Source organism: Neoarius graeffei, chromosome 25, assembly GCF_027579695.1.
Source record: "Neoarius graeffei isolate fNeoGra1 chromosome 25, fNeoGra1.pri, whole genome shotgun sequence".
NCBI lineage: Eukaryota > Metazoa > Chordata > Actinopteri > Siluriformes > Ariidae > Neoarius > Neoarius graeffei.
This window is the reverse complement of record NC_083593.1, coordinates 12,626,965-12,650,338: the sequence shown is the minus strand read 5'-3', so window position 1 is coordinate 12,650,338 and position 23,374 is coordinate 12,626,965. Positions and strand designations below refer to the sequence as shown.

Below are 23,374 nucleotides of genomic sequence, written 5' to 3'. Positions count from 1 at the left end.
TTTTATGGTCAGATGAGACAAAAATTAAGTTGTTTGGCCACAATGACCAGAGGTTCAGAGGAACATTGCACCAACTGTTAAGCATTGTGGTGGTAGCATCATCCTCTGGGGTTGTTTTTCTGCCAGTGGAACTGGTGCATTGCACAAAGTGGATGGAATCATGAAGAAGGAGGACTACCTCAGAATACTTCAACATAACCTCAAACCATCAGAAACCTGGACACAACTGGGTACATACAGCTTAAAACAAGTTCTGATCTCAGCCCTATCAAAAATATGTGGACTGTGCTTAAAAGTCGTGTCTGTGCCAGGAAACACATAACTAATTGAATTGTACCAATTCTGCCAAGAAGAGTGGTCAAATATCCAACCAGAATTTTGCCAGGAGCTTGTTGATGGCTACTGTCAGCAGTGGCGGCTGTCCATCGCTAGCGATGATGACTGCTTCATTAAGATGCGCAGAAACGCAGATGGGTCGTGAGGCCCGCAACAGAGCAACGGAGCCGTCCGCAGCGGCATCACAAATGGCCTGGCTGAGTTGCCACAGAATGCCTGGCTTCGTGAGCGCTTGTATACTATTGTCCTCTCCTAACGAAGCACCTTGCACAATAAAGTAAGACAAATGATGTTGTGCCCCTATCGTGTTGTCTCTCTGGACCTCCAGACCTAATGCCAAGTGGTGCACAAAAGTGCCACAGGCCTGACGGGTATGAAAGTTGCCCCACAGTGACAACTGACTTGCCGAGTGATGCCATCCATTGACCATTTGAGTGGCTCTTCTGCATGCCATCTGGTGGTGTGCCATTGACCCTGTTGGGTTCATCTGCCACAATGCACCGAAAAGTGTCCTGCTGCCAGCACGTTATTGGTGATGTACTATTTAACCCATAGTTGGAACCCAGGCAGACCTGGGAGCAAGGGTGATTAAGGGGTAACTCCACTTTTCCCAATACTCAAATCCTCCCCGACCTGAGACTCACCACCACTTGCAGTTTTAAATCATACCCAGGACTAGAAAAGTCATGCCTGCCCTGCCCTGATAGCTACTAAAAACATCTAGTTAAAGTGAGACTTGCTAAGGGACATTGAACCAAATATTAGGTGTGCTGTATGTACATTTTTGACCCTGTAGGCATAATTTTGACCCTGTGTTGATTTCAGAAAACCCAAAATATAAATTAAAATTTGTGCACCAAATTCTTAGGGTTTTTTCCCCTATTAAAGATGCATGTTGTACATTCATTCTGCCACAGAAAAAATAACAGTTCAAAGAAAACAGGGTCATCTATATCCTCCGTCCTATATACCAAGTTTCAAGATATTATTTGTCACATTTTTCAAGTTCTGCTGCAGGAAACCAACCCTACCTCTTTACATTGACCTCAGCAGCCCATAACATGAGCCCACTGGACCTTTGGTCCAGGTGAGCTACTGTCTACTGCCAACAGTACAGTAGAATTGCATTTAAACTATTATCAGGGATGAGAGTGGGTGCTGATGAAAAAAGCAGAAAATCTGTAATAAGGGGGGTCCAGGGGGACATCCCCCTGGGAATTATTTTTTCAAAATGAGACCTTACACACCCTATTTCCTGCAATCTGAGCTGTAGTTAATTAAAACACCTGATGCCTATTTTAATACTTATTGAAATAAAAACACTTATATAGAACAATATGTATTAAAATCAATATGTGTATTGCATTAATTCAAAATAATATCTACATTTTATGGGGACTGGTTATGACTCATTGTCAACATCACTTGCTTTTCTAAAAAATGTAGATTAAAATCCAGTTATTTACAGTTCCATTAATAATTCAAAATTTCATATATTCAATCTATTGAATTAAATAAAAACATTCATATCTTATGGAAATTGACCTTTTCCTAATATCCACATTACTTGTATATGATTTCACAATGTCTATTTAAACTTTAAAGTTATATAGTTATCATCACTGTCAGCTATAGTTCAAATTATCATATATTCAATGTACTGAATCAAACAAATGCATATTTTATGGGGACTGTCTTTATCTTATTGTCCACATCACTTGTATGTTTTCTTCAAAAGGAAAATGTCTATTTACACTTTTTACAGTTAAAAGTTATTTACAGTTCCCAGTTATTTTTGAAATAAATTTTCATTTGATCATTTAGACTTCAGCTTCTTGGCCAAAGCCAAAAGCTTATCAGTCCTCTCTTTTTTCCTTTCTCTTTCGTTAGCAAGCGCCTCCTGTGTTTTTACATGCTCTAACCGAGCTCTCTCTCACACTCCTCTCTTGCTTTCCTTTTGCTTTGCTAAACTTGTTTTTATACCAGCATCAATTTCACGTACCTTCGCTTCATCTCGCTTGTCAATAGTATTCGGCATCTTGAGAAAAACCGCGGATTAGAGGAACGTATTTTTGATATGCAGCTCACGAACATGTGTAAGTTTTGATAAAAGAAAGCGGATGTGGGTGTCTTTGTAAAAACTGTTTTGATTGGCTATTATGCTCTCGACATCGATGTTTTGACCAATAACAATGTAGATAACACGAATTTTACATCACATTCAACGAGATTAAACGAGACTAAAGTTGGCGACTTACAAATAACGTGTAAACATTGTTGGAGTTAATAAAGTTTGAACAGCGTGAAGGAACATACCCCAACCCCCGAAATTAATACAAAAAATATCTCAACGGATTTGGCATAATATAAAAAGGTCGTTTTTTACTCAGAAAAAGTGGAAATCCGCCGAAAAGCGGAAAACTCTCATCCCTGTATTATAAATAATTTTTAAAAATGTATTTATTAGTCACTCACATTCAGTAACCACTTTATGCTAGTCAGGGTCACAGTGGCCTATTCAAGAAACACGAGATATAAAGATTGGGGACACATTGTAGGATGCCAGTCAATCTCAGGGTTCAATTTGTTTATTATTAACAACATTAAAAAAAAGTATTTACTGGTTATTTATTAATTAAAACACATCCTTGTGGGCTGCAAGACCAGCCTCATTTAAGGTTGATACAGCTGGTGACACAACCAGGTGCCATGGTGTCTTGCAGCGGTGCTGGAAAGTCAGTGATTGAGCATCGACGCCCTTCCTTCTCAGTCACCTCGCTAACTGGCAACAGTGTTTGTTTAAGAAGGTGAGGATCAAGCCAGACTCACTGCATCAAGACCAGATACCAGTTGGCTAGGTGGGGCACGTGACTGGAAGATGGTAGCAGACTTACAGTTAGGTCCATAAATATTTGGACAGAGACAACATTTTTCTAATTTTGGTTCTGTACATTACCACAATGAATTTTGAACAAAACAATTCAGATGCAGTTGAAGTTCAGACTTTCAGCTTTAATTCAGTGGGTTAAACAAAATGATTGCATAAAAATGTGAGGAACTAAAGCATTTTTTAAACACAATCCCTTCATTTCAGGGGCTCAAAAGTAATTGGACAAATTCAATAATTGTAAATAAAATGTTCATTTCTAATACTTGGTTGAAAACCCTTTGTTGGCAATGACTGCCTGAAGTCTTAAACTCATGGACATCACCAGATGCTGCGTTTCCTCCTTTTTAATGCTCTGACAGGCCTTTACTGCAGCGGTTTTCAGTTGCTGTTTGTTTGTGGGCCTTTCTGTCTGAAGTTTAGTCTTTAACAAGTGAAATGCATGCTCAGTTGGGTTGAGATCAGGTGACTGACTTGGCCATTCAAGAATATTCCACTTCTTTGCTTTAATAAACTCCTGGGTTGCTTTGGCTTTATGTTTTGGGTCATTGTCCATCTGTATTATGAAACGCCGACCAGTCAGTTTGGCTGGATTTGAGCACACAGTATGTCTCTGAATACCTCAGAATTCATCCGGCTGCTTCTGTCCTGTGTCACATCATCAATAAATACTAGTGACCCAGTGCCACTGGCAGCCATGCATGCCCAAGCCATCACACTGCCTCCGCCGTGTTTTACAGACGATGTGGTATGCTTTGGATCATGAGCTGTACCACGCCTTCGCCATACTTTTTTCTTTCCATCATTCTGGCAGAGGTTGATCTTGGTTTCATCTGTCCAAATAATGTTCTTCCAGAACTGTGCTGGCTTTTTTAGATGTTTTTTAGCAAAGTCCAATCTAGCCTTTTTATTCTTGAGGCTTATGAGTGGCTTGCACCGTGCAGTGATCCCTCTGTATTTACTTTCATGCAGTCTTCTCTTTATGGTAGATTTGGATATTGATACGCCTACCTCCTGGAGAGTGTTGTTCACTTGGTTGGCTGTTGTGAAGGGGTTTCTCTTCACCATGGAAATTATTCTGCGATCATCCACCACTGTTGTCTTCTGTGGGCATCCAGGTCTTTTTGCATTGATGAGTTCACCAGTGCTTTCTTTCTTTCTCAGGATGTACCAAACTGTAGATTTTGCCACTCCTAATATTGTAGCAATTTCTCGGATGGGTTTTTTCTGTTTTCGCAGCTTAAGGATGGCTTGTTTCACCTGCATGGAGAGCTCCTTTGACTGCATGTTTTCTTCACAGCAAAATCTTCCAAATACAAGCACCACACCTCAAATAAACTCCAGGCCTTTTATCTGCTTAATTGAGAATGACATAACGAAGGAATTTCCCACACCTGCCCATGAAATAGCCTTTGAGTCAATTGTCCAATTACTTTTGGTCCCTTTAAAAACAGGATGGCACATGTTAAGGAGCTGAAACTCCTAAACCCTTCATCCAATTTTAATGTGGATACCCTCAAATGAAAGCTGAAAGTATGGACTTTATGTGCAGGTCCATTATATAACTATAACTTGAATATGTTTCAGTAAACAGGTAAAAAAAAAACAAAATTTGTGTCAGTGTCCAAATATATATGGACCTAACTGTATGCTCTACTTCCAGCACCCAATATCAGACCAGACCTTGTGCTATGGTTGGCCTCACTCCAGCTCGTTTACATCAAGCTCACAGTGCCCTGGGAGGATTCAGTGGAGGAATGCATGAAGCACAAAGGCGCAACCAGTCGAAGTAGGCTGCAGAGGGTCTGTAGCCTCATCAACATCAAGAAATGGGGATACGATGGAAGGCCCACCAGCAAGCAGTCAAAGACCTCAACAGAGCTCCTGAAAGAGGTAGTTAGTGGCTCTGAAGAGGAAGAACTCCACTTGGGCCCTCAAGTGAGTGAATGGAATCTAGAGGATGAACCCGGGATTTACTGCCAAACCCTCTGGAGATGTCGTAGGCCATCAGTGAAACATCCTCAACAGAGCTGCTGAAAGAGGTAGTTAGTGGCTCTGAAGAGGAAGAACTCCACTTGGGCACTCAAGTGAGTGAATGGAATCTAGAGGATGAACCCGGGATTTACTGCCAAACCCTCTGGATTTGTTGTAGGCCATCAGTGAAACATCTGATGTTTCAGTGATGTTCCTCAACAGAGCTGCTGAAAGGGATAGTTAGTGGCTCTGAAGAGGAAGAACTCCACTTTATGGAATCAATTTTGTGCCAAAAATGTTCATACAATACTTTTGAAATATCAAAAAAAAACGATAAATCAAATTTAAAAAAAAAATTTAAAAAAAGTCAATTTTTTTTAGACTGGCAAACAAATTATTCGTGTAATCGTGCAAAATATCAGTCTATTACTCTTCAGAAACCTTTTATTTTTGTTCCACGTCTTTCTCAGTTTTTTTGACGTAATTTATTTTGGTTGCGATTCCAGCTTTCTCGTTTGCGCTCCCTGACTTTTTGCTTGCAGTTTTGGCACAAACTTCCCGTGTGGGTGGGCTGTCCAGGAATGCATTCCCATTGGCTAACTTGTGTTTGACTGACAGCTACGCTCAGCCATTCCCTACTCGGATTCTGGCGGACTGTTTGACGAGTGACCGATTCATTGACGCTAAACAAGGATCGAGTGGACTTCAGTGGCGACTATGAGATTGAATTAATTCAACAAAGTGTAAGTACGGGACAAATGTGTTGTATGTGTTGCAGTAGTGCACATTACGCAGGCGTGTTTAACGTTAGCAAGGCAGCTATTATATTGGGTAGTGGAGCGAAGTCTAACATTTGACTTGCCACGAAACACCTGCATAATGTGCACTACTGCAACACATTTGTCCCGCACTTACACTTTGTTGAATTAATTCAATATCATAGTCGCCACTGAAGTCCACTCGATCCTTGTTTACCGTCAATGGATCGGTCACTCGTCAAACAGTCCGCCAGAATCCGAGTAGGGAATGGCTGAGTGTAGCTGTCAGTCAAACACAAGTTAGCCAATGGGAATGCATTCCTGGACAGCCCACCCACACGGGAAGTTTGTGCCAAAACTGCGAGCAAAAAGTCCGGGAGCGCAAACGAGAAAGCTGGAATCGCAACCAAAATAAATTACGTCAAACAAAACCGAGAAAGACGCGGAACAAAAATAAAAGGGTTCTGAAGAGTAATAGACTGATATTTTGCACGATTACATTAATAATTTGTTTGCCAGTCTAAAAAAATTGACTTTTTTAAATTTTGATTTATCGTTTTTGTTTGATATTTCAAAAGTATTGTATGAACATTTTGGCACAAAATTGATTCCATACCACTTGGGCCCTCAAGTGAGTGAATGGAATCTAGAGGATGAACCCGGGATTTACTGCCAAACCCTCTGGATTTGTCGTAGGCCATCAGTGAAACATCGAAGAAGGACAGCACCCAGAAGATGACCTGAGGATCCTGATTTCACGGGAGAAACGGATCATAAACAGACACAAACTCTTCTTTTGCTGACATGAAGGCCATAAGCCTATATTTATACTGATACAGTATATAATGCTGCCATACTGGATACAAACTCCACTGCAGCTCACCTGTTGTTAAACTGGCTTCTTCTTATATAGGCGACAGAATTAAAGCCAAGTAAAACAATCCGCCAACAGCCTTTAGCGTTTACTGATTCAAACTTGATTAGTCTCTTTACCACAGCCTCCTTATTTGGATTGGATTGGATTGGATTTAGCCTAGCATGCTAGCAAACTGCTTGAACAGGAGAAGTGTCGGCTGTGCTTGAGTGCACAAGATTGACACCTGAACAAACCAATCAGAGAAAAGAATTCACACAGTCGCGTTCTGGACCGCCTCTTCTACGACAGCTCGCTTGTCAGTTTAGAGTTTATTTTATTTTTAAAAGGGACAGTGTCCAAATTAAACATTATCCTTGGGGTAAGGACAGATGTCTGTACCAGGTTATAGCAGTACACGCTAGTTTCCGCCTGTAGTCCCTTGGCAGGTGGATGTAATAAAAAAGATAAATAAAATGTACAGGAAATGTCACCAAATCTGTCATTAGAACAATTTGTAGTGATTTAGAACAGTAGAAGTGGATAGCCTCATAAAGCATACATAGCAGCGTCATTTTTCACAATCACACACACCATAAGTTAAGCGAAATGTGCAAAGGAATGTGCAAGCCAGTGCAAATATGCATTATCTCATCCCACTACCCCCTCTTTACATAGAGTATAAGTTTTACCACTCCAACCTCGAAAGAGAGCGCAAGACATGCTCTCCAAACCACCAAAACTTAACATTTCAGTAGGTTATACCCTCCCACACCTAATGGTCATACACAAGCATAATAAGATAAAATAAGAATAAAATAAATCCCCCCCCACACACGCAGGACTCTCCCATCCCTCACAATCCCCAGACACCCACAAACACACTAAAAAGTGCAAGATCTGCATACCCCCCCCCAACACACACTTACCATTCAATAAAATGCCCTAACTACCCTTTTCTATCCATGTGTGCATAATTGAGTTGATAATATCCATTTCTTTGTCAAATGTGAAAAAGACTTAAAATCTCATCTCATTATCTCTAGCCGCTTTATCCTTCTACAGGGTCGCAGGCAAGCTGGAGCCTATCCCAGCTGACTACGGGCGAAAGGCGGGGTACACCCTGGACAAGTCGCCAGGTCATCACAGGGCTGACACATAGACACAGACAACCATTCACACTCACATTCACACCTACGGTCAATTTAGAGTCACCAGTTAACCTAACCTGCATGTCTTTGGACTGTGGGGGAAACCGGAGCACCCGGAGGAAACCCACACGGACAGAACATGCAAACTCCACACAGAAAGGCCCTCGCCGGCCCCGGGGCTCGAACCCAGGACCTTCTTGCTGTGAGGCGACAGCGCTAACCACTACACCACCGTGCCGCCCGACTTAAAATCTGTACAGGATATTAATTCTCTTGGGAGGTTATTCCACTGATTTATGGCTACAGAAGAAAAAGATGATTTACTAAATGCAGTGGGACACGCCCTTACGAAAATCTACCATGGTTTACTATGGTTTTACCATGGTTTTTATGTAGTAACCATGATTCTACCATGGTATCTCATGGTTATTCTAAGTACTATGAACCAACCATAGTATTACTATGGTTCATCCATGGTAGTAACCATGGTTCTACTATGGTATTTCATGGTGATTCTAAGTACTATGAACCAACCATAGCATTACTGTGGTTTATCCATAGTGCTGTGGTAGCATCATAGTTGTATGTGTAATAGGTCATAGTAACTACGAAATTAGTTTAAAAAGGGATAGTATGGTTTTTAAAAGGATGCACTAACTGTAGTATTACCATGCTTTCGTCCAACAGTCAATGCTGTAGAGAAGGATCTCGATTAACAGCCCAGATACATTAACATTTACTTAGAACCTAAACATTTAAGTGAACATTGAGGTAAAATGCACCATGGTTTTCATGGTTACCCAAAAAAAAAAAAAAAACATGAATAACTATAAACCATGGTAAAACTATGGTTAGTTTTCGTAAGTGTTAGGGTTTTGCTGGGATTCGAACCTGGTTCGTTGGTGTGATAATCCAGCAAACCCCCACTAGGCCACCAGGGGGATGACTCAAATGCAGAGGCGTGAGGCGGAAGTAGAAAAAGAATCAAAAGGTTTATTTAAACTATATACACTATATACAGGGCAAAACAAAAGACAAAAAAAAAACCAAAGAGTATAATCCAAAAGAAAAGCAAAGTGCAAAAATTCAAAAGCTAAGAAGATCAAAAAACACAGTACAAAGGAAACTGGAGATAAACATAACAGCACAAAGACTCCGTGACAAGAGGACTGAACTCAGGGGTATAAATAGACAAACTAATTAAGGACACAGGTGAAGATAATTAGGCAATTAACACAAACACAAGACACAGGAACAGTGGCGGCCTCTAGAGGCCAAAATAAACACGACATGAAAAGGAAATAACAGCGGCCTCTAGAGGCCAAAACAGTCCTAGTCCTAACAGGACCCCCCCCTCTAGGAGCGTCTCCTGACGTTCCCAGGGCGATCCGGATGGGCCGAATGGAAGTCCCGACATAGTTCTTTATCAAGGACATCCCGAGCAGGAACCCAGCAGCGCTCCTCAGGACCATAGCCCTCCCAGTCCACCAGATATTGCAACCCGCCGCGGACCCGGCGGGAGTCAAGCAGGCGATTCACAGTGAACACAGTCTGCCCCTGGAAGATGCGGGGGGGTGGGGGGTTCCTAGGGGCAGGGGCATACGTAGACGTCAGTACGGGCCGTAACAGGGAAACATGGAAAGTGGGGTTGATCCTCAGAGTCCGGGGCAACTGGAGCCGGTAGGAGACAGGGTTCACCCTGCGCACCACCTTGAAGGGGCCAATGTAGCGAGGAGCAAGCTTGCGGTTCTCCACCCGCAGTGGAAGGTCCTTAGTGGACAGCCAAACACGCTGCCCAGGGCGGAAAGCGTGTGCAGGTCTTCTATGGCGGTTGGCCTGAGTCTGGTTGGTTCTGGAGGTCTGTATGAGGGTCTTCCTGACCTTGCTCCAGGTCTTGCGACACCGTCTCACATATTGGTTGACCGAGGGCACCCCCGCGTCCTCCTCCTGGTCCGGGAACAGAGGTGGCTGGAACCCGAATTGGCACTGGAATGGCGACAGCTTGGTGGCCGATGACTGCAGGGTGTTGTGGGCGTACTCCGCCCATGGCAGCCAGGTGCTCCACGATGTCGGGTTATCCATAGCCAGGCCTCGCAGGGTGGTTTCCAGGTCCTGGTTGAGCCTCTCCGTCTGACCATTGGACTGTGGGTGAAACCCAGAGGAGAGGCTGGCAGTGGCTCCGATGACCTTGCAGAACCCGTGCCACACTCGGGAGGAGAACTGGGGCCCTCGGTCTGAGACGATGTCCTGTGGAAGACCAAAGACTCGGAAGACATGATTAAACAAAAGTTTCGCAGTTTCAAGAGCAGAGGGGAGTTTGCACAGTGGTATGAAGCGGCAGGCCTTGGAGAATCTGTCAACTAAGACCAAAATGACCGTGTTACCTTGTGACTCAGGGAGACCCGTGATAAAGTCGACTGCCACGTGGGACCAGGGACGCCGGGGAATGGTCAGAGGATGCAGGAGACCCTGGGGACGCTGTCGTGGGTTCTTGGTTCTGGTGCAAACCTCACAGGACAGGACAAATGACCTTACTTCCTTCTCCATGTTAGGCCACCAGAAGCGTCTTTTCAGGAAGTCCAGGGTCCTCCGAGCTCCCGGGTGGGCGGTGAGAGGGGAAGAGTGACCCCACTGGAGAACCTTGGCCCGGGCTTGATGTGGGACGTACAAGAGGCCTGGTGGCCCCGTCCCAGGACCGGGGTCCTGGCGTTGGGCTCGTCGGACAGCCTCCTCAATACACCAGCGGACAGGGGCCACAATCCGGGACACAGGGATAATAGGCCCGACTTCACTCTCCCTGTTAGTGGCAGAGAACAGTCTGGACAGTGCGTCAGGTTTGGTGTTCTTGGAGCCGGGGCGGTATGAGAGGGTGAAGTCAAACCGACTGAAAAACAGGGCCCACCTAGCCTGTCGAGGGTTCAGTCTCTTGGCTTGCTGGAGGTACTCCAGGTTCTTGTGGTCAGTCCAAACCAGGAATGGATGTTGTGCTCCCTCCAGCCAGTGCCTCCACTCCTCAAGGGCCAGTTTGACCGCTAGCAGTTCTCGATCCCCCACATCGTACCGGGACTCAGCAGGACTCAGGCGGTGGGAGAAGTAAGCGCAGGGGTGCAGCTTTCCTTCCGAACGTTGAGAGAGCACCGCGCCGACACCACTGTCCGAGGCGTCCACCTCCACGATGAATGGTTGGGAGGTGTCCGGGAGAACCAGAATGGGTGCCGTGCAGAAGCGGTCCTTGAGGTCTTTGAACGCCTTTTCTGCCTGAGGAGACCAGCCATAAGATCCACCTGTCCCTTTGGTGAGGTCTGACATGGGTGCTGCCACAGAACTGAAGTTCCTGATGAACTTGCGGTAGAAGTTAGCGAATCCTAGGAACCGCTGAACCTCCTTAACGGACTTGGGAGTAGGCCAATCCCGGACGGCCAGGGTCTTGGCAGGGTCCATTTGGAGTTGGCCTGTCCGTACAATAAATCCCAGAAAGGAGACCTCGGGAACATGAAATTCGCATTTCTGGGCCTTGGCGAACAGATTGTTCTGTAGCAGCCTCTGGAGAACCTGGCGGACATGGTGGCGGTGCTCCTGCACGGTCTTGGAAAAGATAAGGACGTCGTCGAGGTAGACAAAAACGTATAGGTTAATCATGTCCCTTAAGACGTCGTTGATTAGGGCCTGAAAAACAGCTGGTGCGTTGGTGAGTCCGAAGGGCATCACCTGGTATTCGTAGTGCCCAGACGGGGTGTTAAAGGCAGTCTTCCACTCGTCTCCCTGTCGGATACGGATGAGGTGGTATGCGTTCCGTAGGTCCAACTTGGTGAAGACGGTGGCGCCTTGGAGCAGGTCGAAAGCTGTGGACATCAGCGGAAGGGGATATCGGTTGCGCACAGTGATCTTATTCAGGCCCCTGTAATCAATACATGGTCGGAGCCCCCCATCCTTCTTGCCGACAAAGAAGAAGCCGGCTCCAGCAGGTGAAGTGGAGGGTCGAATAAACCCAGAGACCAGGGCATCTTTGAGGTATTCCTCCATGGCCTTGCGTTCTGGCTGAGAGAGTGAAAACAGTCTGCCACGAGGAGGGGTAGTCCCAGGGAGCAAGTCGATGGCACAGTCGTAGGCCCGGTGCGGAGGAAGAACGTCGGCCCTGCTCTTGCTGAATACCTCCTTGAGATCCCAGTACTCTGTGGGAACTTGAGATAACTCGGTGAGATCAGGGGGCTCGGCAGGAGACACAGGAGAGCTAGAGAGCAGACAAGAGGCATGGCATGCAGGGCCCCATTCCACAACCTGGCTTGTTACCCAGTCTATGCGAGGGTTGTGGCGAGTAAGCCAAGGAAGGCCTAGAATAACTGGGAACTCAGGTGAAGGAATCAGGTGCAGGGATATTTCTTCCTTGTGACCTTGAGACTGGAGGAAAACTGGAGAAGTAACTTGGGTGACTCTTCCATCACCTAACGCTTGGCCATCGAGGGCAGACACAGACAGTGGGACTTCAAGAGGTGCAGTCGGAATATTGATGCTTTGGGCGAAGTGAATATCCATAAAGTTCCCAGCCGCCCCTGAGTCTATCAAAGCTTGACAAGAGTGGACAGACTCACCCCAGGAGATGGAGACCGGGATGTAGATTCCTTGGCCAGGGAGTCCGGGAGAGAGGGTAGGCCCCGTCACAACCCTCCCTCGGCTGGACGGGGCGGTCCTTTTCCCAAGAGTTCGGGACATGATGCTCGGAAGTGACCAGGCTTGCCACAGTAGATGCAGCACTTGTCCCTCCTTCTGCGCTCCCTCTCAGATGCGGAGAGGCGAGTACGACCCACTTGCATGGGTTCTGGACAGTCACTGAAGGAGGTAGACGGTCTCCAGGTAGAGGTAGGGAGGCTGGGGGGGCTCAAGGCTTGGTGGCGTTCTCTCATCCTGTTGTCCAGACGAATAGCATGTGAGATGAGGGTTTCGAGGTCACTTGGGCATCCAATAGAGGCCAGACCGTCCTTGATGGGGTCAGACAGACCATGGTGGAAGGCTGACACCAGGGCAGTCTCGTTCCATCCACTTACTACTGCGAGTGTTCGGAACGAGATGGCGTAATCTGCGACGCTTCCTCCTTGCCGGATGGACATGAGCTTTCGGGCTGCGTCGGTACTGATGTCTGCCTGATCGAAGACCCGAAGCATCTCTTCAGAAAACAGCTGGAAATCAAAGCACTCAGGTCCCTGTCTTTGCCAGATAGCAGTAGCCCAGGCTCGCGCCTTACCAGCTAATAAGGTGATCACAAAGGCAATCTTGCGGCGATCCGTAGTGTAGGTGGTAGGCTGAAGCTCAAAGGTGAGTTGACACTGGGTAAGGAACTCTCGGCACTCACTGTGCTTGCCGTCATACCTCTGTGGTGCAGGAAGGCTGGGTTCGCGAGGTGAAGAAGGCAGCATTGCAGGAGGCACTGGAGCAGGAGTGGGAGCTGGATCAGGAGCAGGAACTGGATCAGGAGCAGGAGATGCAGGCAGAGATGTCAGCTGTGCCAGGGTTTTCCCAATTTGCTGAAGCAGTTCCTCGTGGCGAGCGAGGGCCTCACGTTGGCTGGTGAGCGTACGTCCATGAGCGTCCATGGTCGCTCCGAAGCGTGTCAAAGCTGCCATAATTCCCTGAAGGTTGGCCGGGTAGACAGTTGAAGCAGCCTCTGCTGAGTCGGTCATGACGGAGTCTTTCTGTTAGGGTTTTGCTGGGATTCGAACCTGGTTCGTTGGTGTGATAATCCAGCAAACCCCCACTAGGCCACCAGGGGGATGACTCAAATGCAGAGGCGTGAGGCGGAAGTAGAAAAAGAATCAAAAGGTTTATTTAAACTATATACACTATATACAGGGCAAAACAAAAGACAAAAAAAAAACCAAAGAGTATAATCCAAAAGAAAAGCAAAGTGCAAAAATTCAAAAGCTAAGAAGATCAAAAAACACAGTACAAAGGAAACTGGAGATAAACATAACAGCACAAAGACTCCGTGACAAGAGGACTGAACTCAGGGGTATAAATAGACAAACTAATTAAGGACACAGGTGAAGATAATTAGGCAATTAACACAAACACAAGACACAGGAACAGTGGCGGCCTCTAGAGGCCAAAATAAACACGACATGAAAAGGAAATAACAGCGGCCTCTAGAGGCCAAAACAGTCCTAGTCCTAACAGTAAGGGGTACTACCTTCCCCCCTCGACACTGATCTACGTGTTGATACCTCTGAGCACAAAGAAATAAATTGTTTCAAAGGTTGTGGTGCATCATGTATAATTTTAAAAAGCAGGCAGAGATTTGCATGCCTAATTAGATTTTCAAGGCTCAATATGAAGCACAAGACAGTGGTGGTAAGAGCGTCAGTGATAAAGCCGGATGTTTATATGGCTCCAGTAAGATTGTGCTGCTTCGTGAAGAATTAAAATGATGACAAACTGCCATTCGCTTCTATGTTGTTGACAAGATGTATGAATAAACCACGCTGATTCTGTAATATAATGGGGTTTGGGTCGGGCAGCCTGAAACAAACTATTCCTCCAAGCGTGCTGCGTGCGCAGGAAGTGACGTCGGTGATAACCACGAACGCGCACGGTTGTGTGGCACGCGCGGGCTCGTTGGGTTATGCGCGTTCTCTGGAGCCTGTAGGAGGAGGAGAGCGCAAGCGCGAGCGCTCCTCACAGGGCACACATCTCCAGCAGGAAGGCATCCATCCATCCATCCCTCCATCCATCCCTCCATCCCTCCAAGCCCTGTGCCTGAATACACTGTAGCAATGCGGCAGGACGGATCCATGCAGGTTTGAGTGTTTTCATTATTCTTTATAATGAGATTATTATTTTTTGCCTCTTCTGTCAGATGTTTCCGTTCTGAATGGAGATGAGAGGAAGCTGGAGAGACAAGCAACCTTACCGTTTAAAAAAAAGAAAAGGGAAATACAATTATAATACACAGTTAGTTTTAATTATAATTATAATTATAATTCTAAGACAAGTGTTGGCAGAAACCACCCTTCTGCAGGGTAAGCAGGAGGTTGGGGAATGTTCATGTCACCTTCTCTTGTTATGTTCATGTGTCTGTTTTCCTCACAGCAGCTAAATGTAGCATTTAGCTCTTTATAATACAGTGTTACAACAAAATTCACATATTTACCTTGAAACAAACTTGACACACACCAGGTCAAGTCAAGTCAAGTTTATTGTCAAATATGCTATACATGCTCGACATACAGCACAGATGAAATTTCAGTCCTCTCTGACCCACGGTGCAAACAGGCAATGCAATAAATAAAAATAGAATAATTGAAAAAAACCCAAACAACAATAGTGGGCGGCACGGTGGTGTAGTGGTTAGCGCTGTCGCCTCACAGCAAGAAGGTCCGGGTTCGAGCCCCGTGGCCGGCGAGGGCCTTTCTGTGCGGAGTTTGCATGTTCTCCCCGTGTCCGCGTGGGTTTCCTCCGGGTGCTCCGGTTTCCCCCGCAGTCCAAAGACATGCAGGTTAGGTTAACTGGTGACTCTAAATTGACTGTAGGTGTGAATGTGAGTGTGAATGGTTGTCTGTGTCTATGTGTCAGCCCTGTGATGACCTGGCGACTTGTCCAGGGTGTACCCCGCCTTTCGCCCGTAGTCAGCTGGGATAGGCTCCAGCTTGCCTGCGACCCTGTAGAACAGGATAAAGCGGCTAGAGATAATGAGATGAGACAAACAACAATATAAACAGTATAAACACTCTAGATAGGAACTAGACATAGACTAAACACTCAAACAATATAAACAGTATAAACACTAGATAAAACAAGACATAGACTAAACACTCAGACAATATAACAGTGTAAACACTAGATAAGAACTACACTCAGACTAAACACTCAAACAAACAATATAAACAGTATAAACACTAGATATGAACTAGACGTAGACTAAACACTCATATACATACACACACACACACACACACACACATAAATTGGTTCAAATAACCAAACAGTCAAGGGCACTTGAGGTATAGCAGGTAAACATGAAACATGAAATAAGCAGTATAAACAAACTAGCAGCTGCTAAGTTGAGGTAGTGTGGAATAGTGCAAATGAGCGAGGTAAAGTGAGATGTGCGGTCCCTGAGTTACATAGATACAGCATGTACAATAGTTTCAGTTTGTCCACACACACAAAGTGTTTCCTTTCTGTATTTGTTTTGGCATTGCTTTAATTCATTTTTATAATAGAGTAGTTTTGCTAACTCATTCCTGTGGACAGGCTATCTGATATGATGTAGAAGGTATAGAGAGGGGGTTAAAAGTATGACATTTTAAAGTGCATATCCTGGACCAATTTCATTTTTTTTATATGAAAGCATGTCCCTGGGCGGTACGGTGGTGTAGTGGTTAGCGCTGTCGCCTCACAGCAAGAAGGTCCGGGTTCGAGCCCCGTGGCCGGCGAGGGCCTTTCTGTGCAGAGTTTGCATGTTCTCCCCGTGTCCGTGTGGGTTTCCTCCGGGTGCTCCGGTTTCCCCCACAGACATGCAGGTTAGGTTAACTGGTGACTCTAAATTGACCGTAGGTGTGAATGTGAGTGTGAATGGTTGTCTGTGTCTATGTGTCAGCCCTGTGATGACCTGGCGACTTGTCCAGGGTGTACCCCGCTTTTCGCCCGTAGTCAGTTGGGATAGGCTCCAGCTTGCCTGCGACCCTGTAGAACAAGATAAAGCGGCTAGAGATAATGAGATGAGACGAGTATGTCCCTTTACACACAAGGCCATCTGTCTACAGCAGAAAAAAATAAAATAAAATAAACGCGTTTGGAAAAATCCCAGGGGAGTCTGGAGCCAGATTCGTGACGTCACCTGCGGAAGCGCCAGCAGGCTGCGAGAGCTTGCACGGTTTCAGTGCACAGCCTGTGTAGACCAAGTTTAGCAGCTAGCGATTTTGCATTGAAATATGAAATTGTCACCTGAGCGCAATGTTAGTTCACCTTTGGGTAAAGAATATAATGAGATGTCAGAATTATTTCTTACCCTGGCAACAGTCAACTTGCGAATTGCCGATTTTCTCGGTCTTTTTCTCGGCTCTGCTTGGTCCTCGGCTTCGAGGGCCTCAGTGGATGCGGCACTTCGGCTTCTGTCAGGGGAGGCGAACGCGGCTGGCTCCTTTGGTGACGCTGACACAGATGGAGACGGTGTTGCTTTGGGCATTCTGACAGATGGAGCTGCGTCTTTCTTGAGATCAAGTTGCCTCGCGAAGCCCATTTCCCACTGCAAATAGTTCTCAAAGTCGTCGGGCCTTGTGAAGTGAGCACCGCAAATAATGCTGTAGTCTGTAGCATGTAGCCAATTTTTCCGGGTGCCTCGCACGAAGCGCTCCCGTTTTTCTCTCTGTCCGGTCTTTTGGAAAACGATGAGTACTAATCCCATCAAGATTGGCGTTGCTACACCCTCCTATGATACGTCTGTTAACCATTTTAATAATTACGTGATAACGTTGAAGAAATTTGCAGAAAACCACCAGGTCGTTTCCTCATAAACAAACCAGCGCTGACGTAGGATTCAGAGGGAGGCGTCCCGCACGTGACGTCACGAAAATCAATGTTTGCCGGGAAATCCAAATGCCAAGTTTTTTCAGAGGTGGACCAATTCGCCTCAAATGGCTTGATTTGAACTGAATTTTTCTGGTATTGCGCAAGGTAAAAAATATTGCGTAAAATGTGACAGATATTTGACCAAAGTTTAATATAAAATAGGAGAATTACATTGATCTTGCTCCTGAATTTACCCCTGATATGCACTTTAAGGTACTCATTTCTATACCTGGAAAAGTATGGAAATCCAGAAAACATTTAACGATGGTCATTACTGTATGTCAGGTCAATCATAGTGCTGTAAATTCTTGCCATGTTTTGGTTGGGCGATTGGCACCATTAAAAGTTTGACCCATATCAGTCATCGTTGTCGTCGGGGAACAGGGTCAGTCGTGCTATCATGGAACATGGTGTAGGAATTCTCAAACAAGGCAAGAAAATATAAAAAATTCTGACTTTTCGTCAGGATGTCATAGGGCATCCTAGATGCCACGCTGTTTGTTGTTCCTGCCGTTCATATTCAGGCCTGACGCTGGAAATTTGTCGGCCACAACAAAATTGTATCGAAATCAAGCTGAATTTGTGTAGTCCAATCCCGACATAAGACTCAAGACAGTAAGATTATCAGTTTACTGTTTATAGTCCACTATCATTGTGCACTAATGTCAAGTCAAGTCAAGTCAAGTTTATTTCGATAGCATTTTTAACAATAGACATTGTCGCAAAGCAGCTTTAGAGAATTTGAATGACTTTAAACATGAGCTAATTTGCCTGCAACTTAATGCAGCCTGCATAGCATAATACATATCATTTCAGGCGCTTCTTTTCAACTATAAATATGAAAAACGTCAAGAAAAGGTCTGGCCAAAATGTCAAGATCCCTGATATGCTATATTTAATATACTAGGTGTATACGTTATACATAACCTTGGCATAATAGTTTAAAAGCCAGCCAATAAAGAAAGCTTTAACATTAATATTGTGACTGTAAAGCAGATGAAGCAAAATTTTTCAAATTTAGACTTGTCTCAAATTAATTAATTAATGCAGGCTGTATGTACTGCATTCACTAAGTGCTATAAATGGCCATTCAGCACAATTAGATACAAATGAAATGGTGCAGATGAAATGTTCTTTTGAAACTGAATGAGGCATGTCTATCATCCCGGCACAGATGGCTGCGCCGCAGAAAGAAAACGCCGATCAGAACTTTGACTACATGTTCAAACTGCTGATCATCGGAAACAGCAGCGTGGGCAAAACGTCGTTCCTCTTCCGCTACGCTGACGACTCGTTCACGTCAGCATTCGTCAGCACGGTCGGCATCGATTTCAAAGTCAAGACGGTGTATAAAAATGACAAGAGAATCAAGCTGCAGATCTGGGTAAGCAGTGTCCTTGTTTGAATCCCCCTTGAGTAATATTACATAGCTTTCACAATGTCTCTTCTGTTCACTTTATACTGTATACGGATGAAAAATGAAGGTTGATCACACATTGAGTCACGTGGAAGAAGAAAGAGATCACACTTTTCGGTCACATGGAGGAAGAGGGTTTTGAGGGGAAACTGTAGCAGGATATATTGCTACAGAAAAATAATCAAGCTCAGGGTAGTGTGTTGCGGCCCAGTGCAAAGCAGAGTCACTGTTACCACCCTGAAGGTTCCTGTAACAGCACGTCCTGAAGCATCTTATTCCTCTTATACCACAGCAATTTTCCATCCCTTCCAATTTTTTTTAATTAAAGAATGACATGTCATGCTTGTTAGCGGTTTATACTGTAGTTATGTCAATCTAGTTCCAGTTATCACTTACATTATAGCAGCTATAAACGCCGTTCCATCAACAGCCTTTCATTCTCCTTTCTCTCTCTTTTGAAGTTAATTAAAAAGAAAGCATGGCTTGTTATGTTCCTGAGAAACTGCAAAACGCAGCCCTCGGTCCTAAAGGCTTCAATTATAAAAACTTTACAGTATCAGCATTTAGACATCTTTTCTTTGTTAAATAATAATTATTTAATTGCGGTTATTATTAGGGTTAGATTATGTGCCAGGTGATTCCCTGTGAATGAGCTGTTATAAATGAGAACATGATTGAATGAGTGCATTGAGATAGAACTGTGGTTGGTATTTCAATTAATCAGCACCAATCAGATTCAAGGATTTAACAAGCATGTGGTATAATGGATTTGTCTTGAATGAATGGGGTGGTTATTGTTATTGTTTAGGCTTAATTCAGATCATCGTAAACCCTTGTCTTACTATTATACTTATGATGACGACGTGCCTTTATTTCCTGAATGACGTTATGGATATAATAGATAGCAAAGCACGGGGATGTGCACAGTCAGAGGTTTGATAACTGAGCACTTGATGATGAGGATTAGATAACGAATTACTTTTCAGTACAGACTGTCACTTGTTTTCCTTAGGAACATGGCTGAGCAATAAATTGGTTTGGTTGCGCTCTTTGGATTGCAGGGACGGTGCATTCTGTCAATCACAGTGACACTAGCCAATCACAGGTGTCCGTAAGCTCATGTATGCAGAAGAGGGCAGATAGTTCATTCCTCTGAGCGTGTTACGCTTCCCTGTGATGCAGCAATTCGAAAAGATGCAGGTGGCTGGCTTCACATGTCTTGAGGAAAGCACGAGTACGCCTTCATCCTCCCTGGTTGGTAGCTGCTGTATGATGGAGAGAACTTTATAACAATACTGCGATCTTAGTGATGGAAGGAAAATAATCAACTCTCTTATGATCTGCAACCACAATGACTTTATACACTGATCAGCCATAACATTAAAAATACTGACAGGTAACATTGATTATCTTATTACAGTGGCCCCCGTCAAGGGGTGGGATATATTAGGTAGTAAGAGAACAGTCAGTTCTTGAAGTTGATGTGTTGGAAGCAGGAAAAATGGGCCAGTGTAAGGATCTGAGCAACTTTGACAAGGGCCAAATTATGATGGCTAGATGGCTGGGTCTGAACGTCTCCAAAATGGTACATCTTGTAGGGTGTTCCCGGTATGCAGTGGTTAGTACCTACCAAAAGTGGTCCAAGGAAGGACAACCGGTGAACCAGTGACAGAGTCATGGGTGTCGAAGGCTCATTGATTCGCATAGGGCATGAAGGCTAGCCCATGTGGTCCAATCCCAGAGAAGAGCTACTACAGCACAAACTGCTGAAAAAATGAATGCTGGCTAAAACAGAATGGTGTCATCATTAACTTTTTCAACAGTTTGTGCGACAGTAGCTCTTCTCTGGGATTGGACCGTATGGGCTAGCCTTCGTGCCCCATGCAAATCAATGAGCCTTCGACACCCATGTCTCTGTCGCTGGTTCACCAATTGTCCTTCCTTGGACCACTTTTGGTAGGTACTAACCACTGGGAATGTTGTGTATTGTGATATATAGTCTTTAGTATGGGCAGCACGGTGGTGTAGTGGTTAGCGCTGTTGCCTCACAGCAAGAAGGTCCGGGTTCGAGCCCCGTGGCCGGCGAGGGCCTTTCTGTGCGGAGTTTGCATGTTGTCCTCCGGGTGCTCCGGTTTCCCCCACAGTCCAAAGACATGCAGGCTAGGTTAACTGGTGACTCTAAATTGACTGTAGGTGTGAATGTGAGTGTGAATGGTTGTCTGTGTCTATGTGTCAGCCCTGTGATGACCTGGCGACTTGTCCAGGGTGTACCCCGCCTTTCGCCCGTAGTCAGCTGAGATAGGCTCCAGCTTGCCTGCGACCCTGTAGAACAGGATAAAGCGGCTAGAGATAATGAGACGAGATGAGAGTCTTTAGTATTTCTACATTGGCTATGCTTTGTAACTGTTGAACTTTACTGCCATCTGCTGGATTTTAAGATGTATGGCATTCTTGAGAGCAGACTTCCACAAAAGCAAAATGTCGCCAAAATCTGGCAACATTAGTGAAGTTGAACATGGTTCTTTTTTGGCCCATGCTCCACCCTTCCACCAAGTTTCATGGAAATCGGGTCGGTAGGTTTTGCGCAATCATGCTTACGGACAGACGAACAAGCAAACTGCTCCGAAAACACAACCACCTTGGCGGGGGTAACAACTTGCAGCTATGTACAAACCAGGCATCATGAAACATGACTCAAATAGCTACCGGTAATTTATACATTGTACAAATAGCCAATTTAATCATGAGCTGGATGAAAGAAACTCTTATAACTGTATGGGAAGAAAAAAAAATCAGAAAATTAAAAAAAGCATTGCTTAATAATTTGTATTCAAGTGCTAGAGTTGTTCTGTTGGAAATTCAAGCGAAATGTGTTTTTCCTGTAGACGTCACAGAGCAGGCCTTGATTTACAACGTGCCTCGCTGCATATAAGTGCGAGCTGATATTGCAGAACTGATTTTGCCACCAGTCTGACTAATCCATATGGAAAGGGTTACAGCTGGAACTCAGCTCGAATCATTAAATGGATTCTGGGAAGTGACTTGCTGTAACATCATTTCTGGAGACATAAAACTGATTGGATGTCCTGAACACTTTTAATTAAGACCGTGTCCTCCTTAAGGCTTATTATCAGACCTTATCCACTCACTTCATTTTCAGCTGTCTTAGCTTCTGAGGTGGTTTTAGGCTTGTTAATGAAAACCTGATTGAAAACCCCAAATCAAATTAGTCAATAAATGTCGCTGGTTAAAAAAGTTAATTTCATTTAGTTACATTAGATTTAATCACTACTGTAGCTGTTTCAGTAATATTTCTCTATCACTAGACAAAATCCTGTGTGTGTCTTTCTTTACACAGAAAGATAGTTAGTTACAACTGGCTTTTTTGAGGAATGTCCTTAAGCTACAGACGGCATTGTTTGTTTGTTAGCAGACACTGTGTTTGATATAATTAATCAGTCCCATGACAAAAAGCTGGAAAGTGCATCCCAGCTAGAGTCTTTTCTTTTCTTATTTTGTTGTTTTTATGTGTTCTGAATGGCAAGCCAACCCCATAATTTGCATTTATTTTCACTTGGGCTAATAATGAGTGGTAAATGAAACAGTTACTGCTACATCTGCTACGTCAAGCTGTTGACCCCCCCCCCCCCCCCCCCCGGTATTTTCTCCCTAATTTGGTTACCTGTCAATTCCAGCTCCCAGCCAGGAAGCGTGAAATCTAACACTTGGCTCTCTCCGTGACACGTGAAGCCAACCAGATCTTTTCAGTATCATTTCAAAATGCTGCTCACGCTACGTCACACTATGAGGAATGCACTATCTGTCTTCTTCCGCATACATGAGCTGACCGGCACCCGTGATTGGCTAGCGTCACTGTGATTTGCAGGAGGGAGAGTGTATGCCATCCCTCTATCCCTCTTACGCAGAGAGTATGGCCAATTTTGCTCTCTTGGATATCTGACCGCAAACAGCTGTAGCACCATAAGGATTTTCGATGATAGGGCAAATGATATCTGTTGTGCCTCAAGTTTTGTTTGTTTGTTTTAAACTCAATAATGCATCACAAATTGTGGTGATTTGTTTGATATTTTACCTGGCACCCTTGATCACAGCTTAACTGGTGAACAATTAATGACTACTAACTGTCAGTTATCTATTAAAAGATCTTACCAAATTCTGAATTCCGAGTTAAATCAAACCAGCGCAGAGAATACAAATTAAATAATAATAATAATAAAAGCAGGTGCTGAAATGTATGTATTATACTTTAATATACAGTGCTCCCTATTGATACCGTGCCCTGGTGCTATACATCAGTGTTTCTCAACCACTGGGCCAATGGGCCACGACGCACCATCTAGTGGGCTGCGAAACTTTTTTTTTTTTCCCCAAGTTGAAGCTAATTTTTACTCGTAGTAGGGTACGATTGCTGGGTTG

General features: G+C 44.6%; 1 protein-coding gene across 1 annotated transcript in view; it reads left to right on the top strand.

Moving 5' to 3' along the window:
* The first annotated feature begins 14,723 nt into the window (after positions 1 to 14,723).
* LOC132873568 (ras-related protein Rab-3C-like) overlaps positions 14,724 to 23,374 on the top strand; it is a 52,361-nt gene continuing 43,710 nt past the window's right edge. The window contains exons 1-2 of the mRNA XM_060909260.1: positions 14,724 to 14,747; positions 18,695 to 18,904. Coding sequence (XP_060765243.1) covers positions 14,724 to 14,747; positions 18,695 to 18,904 — 234 coding nt within the window. The remainder of the gene's footprint in view (positions 14,748 to 18,694; positions 18,905 to 23,374) is intronic.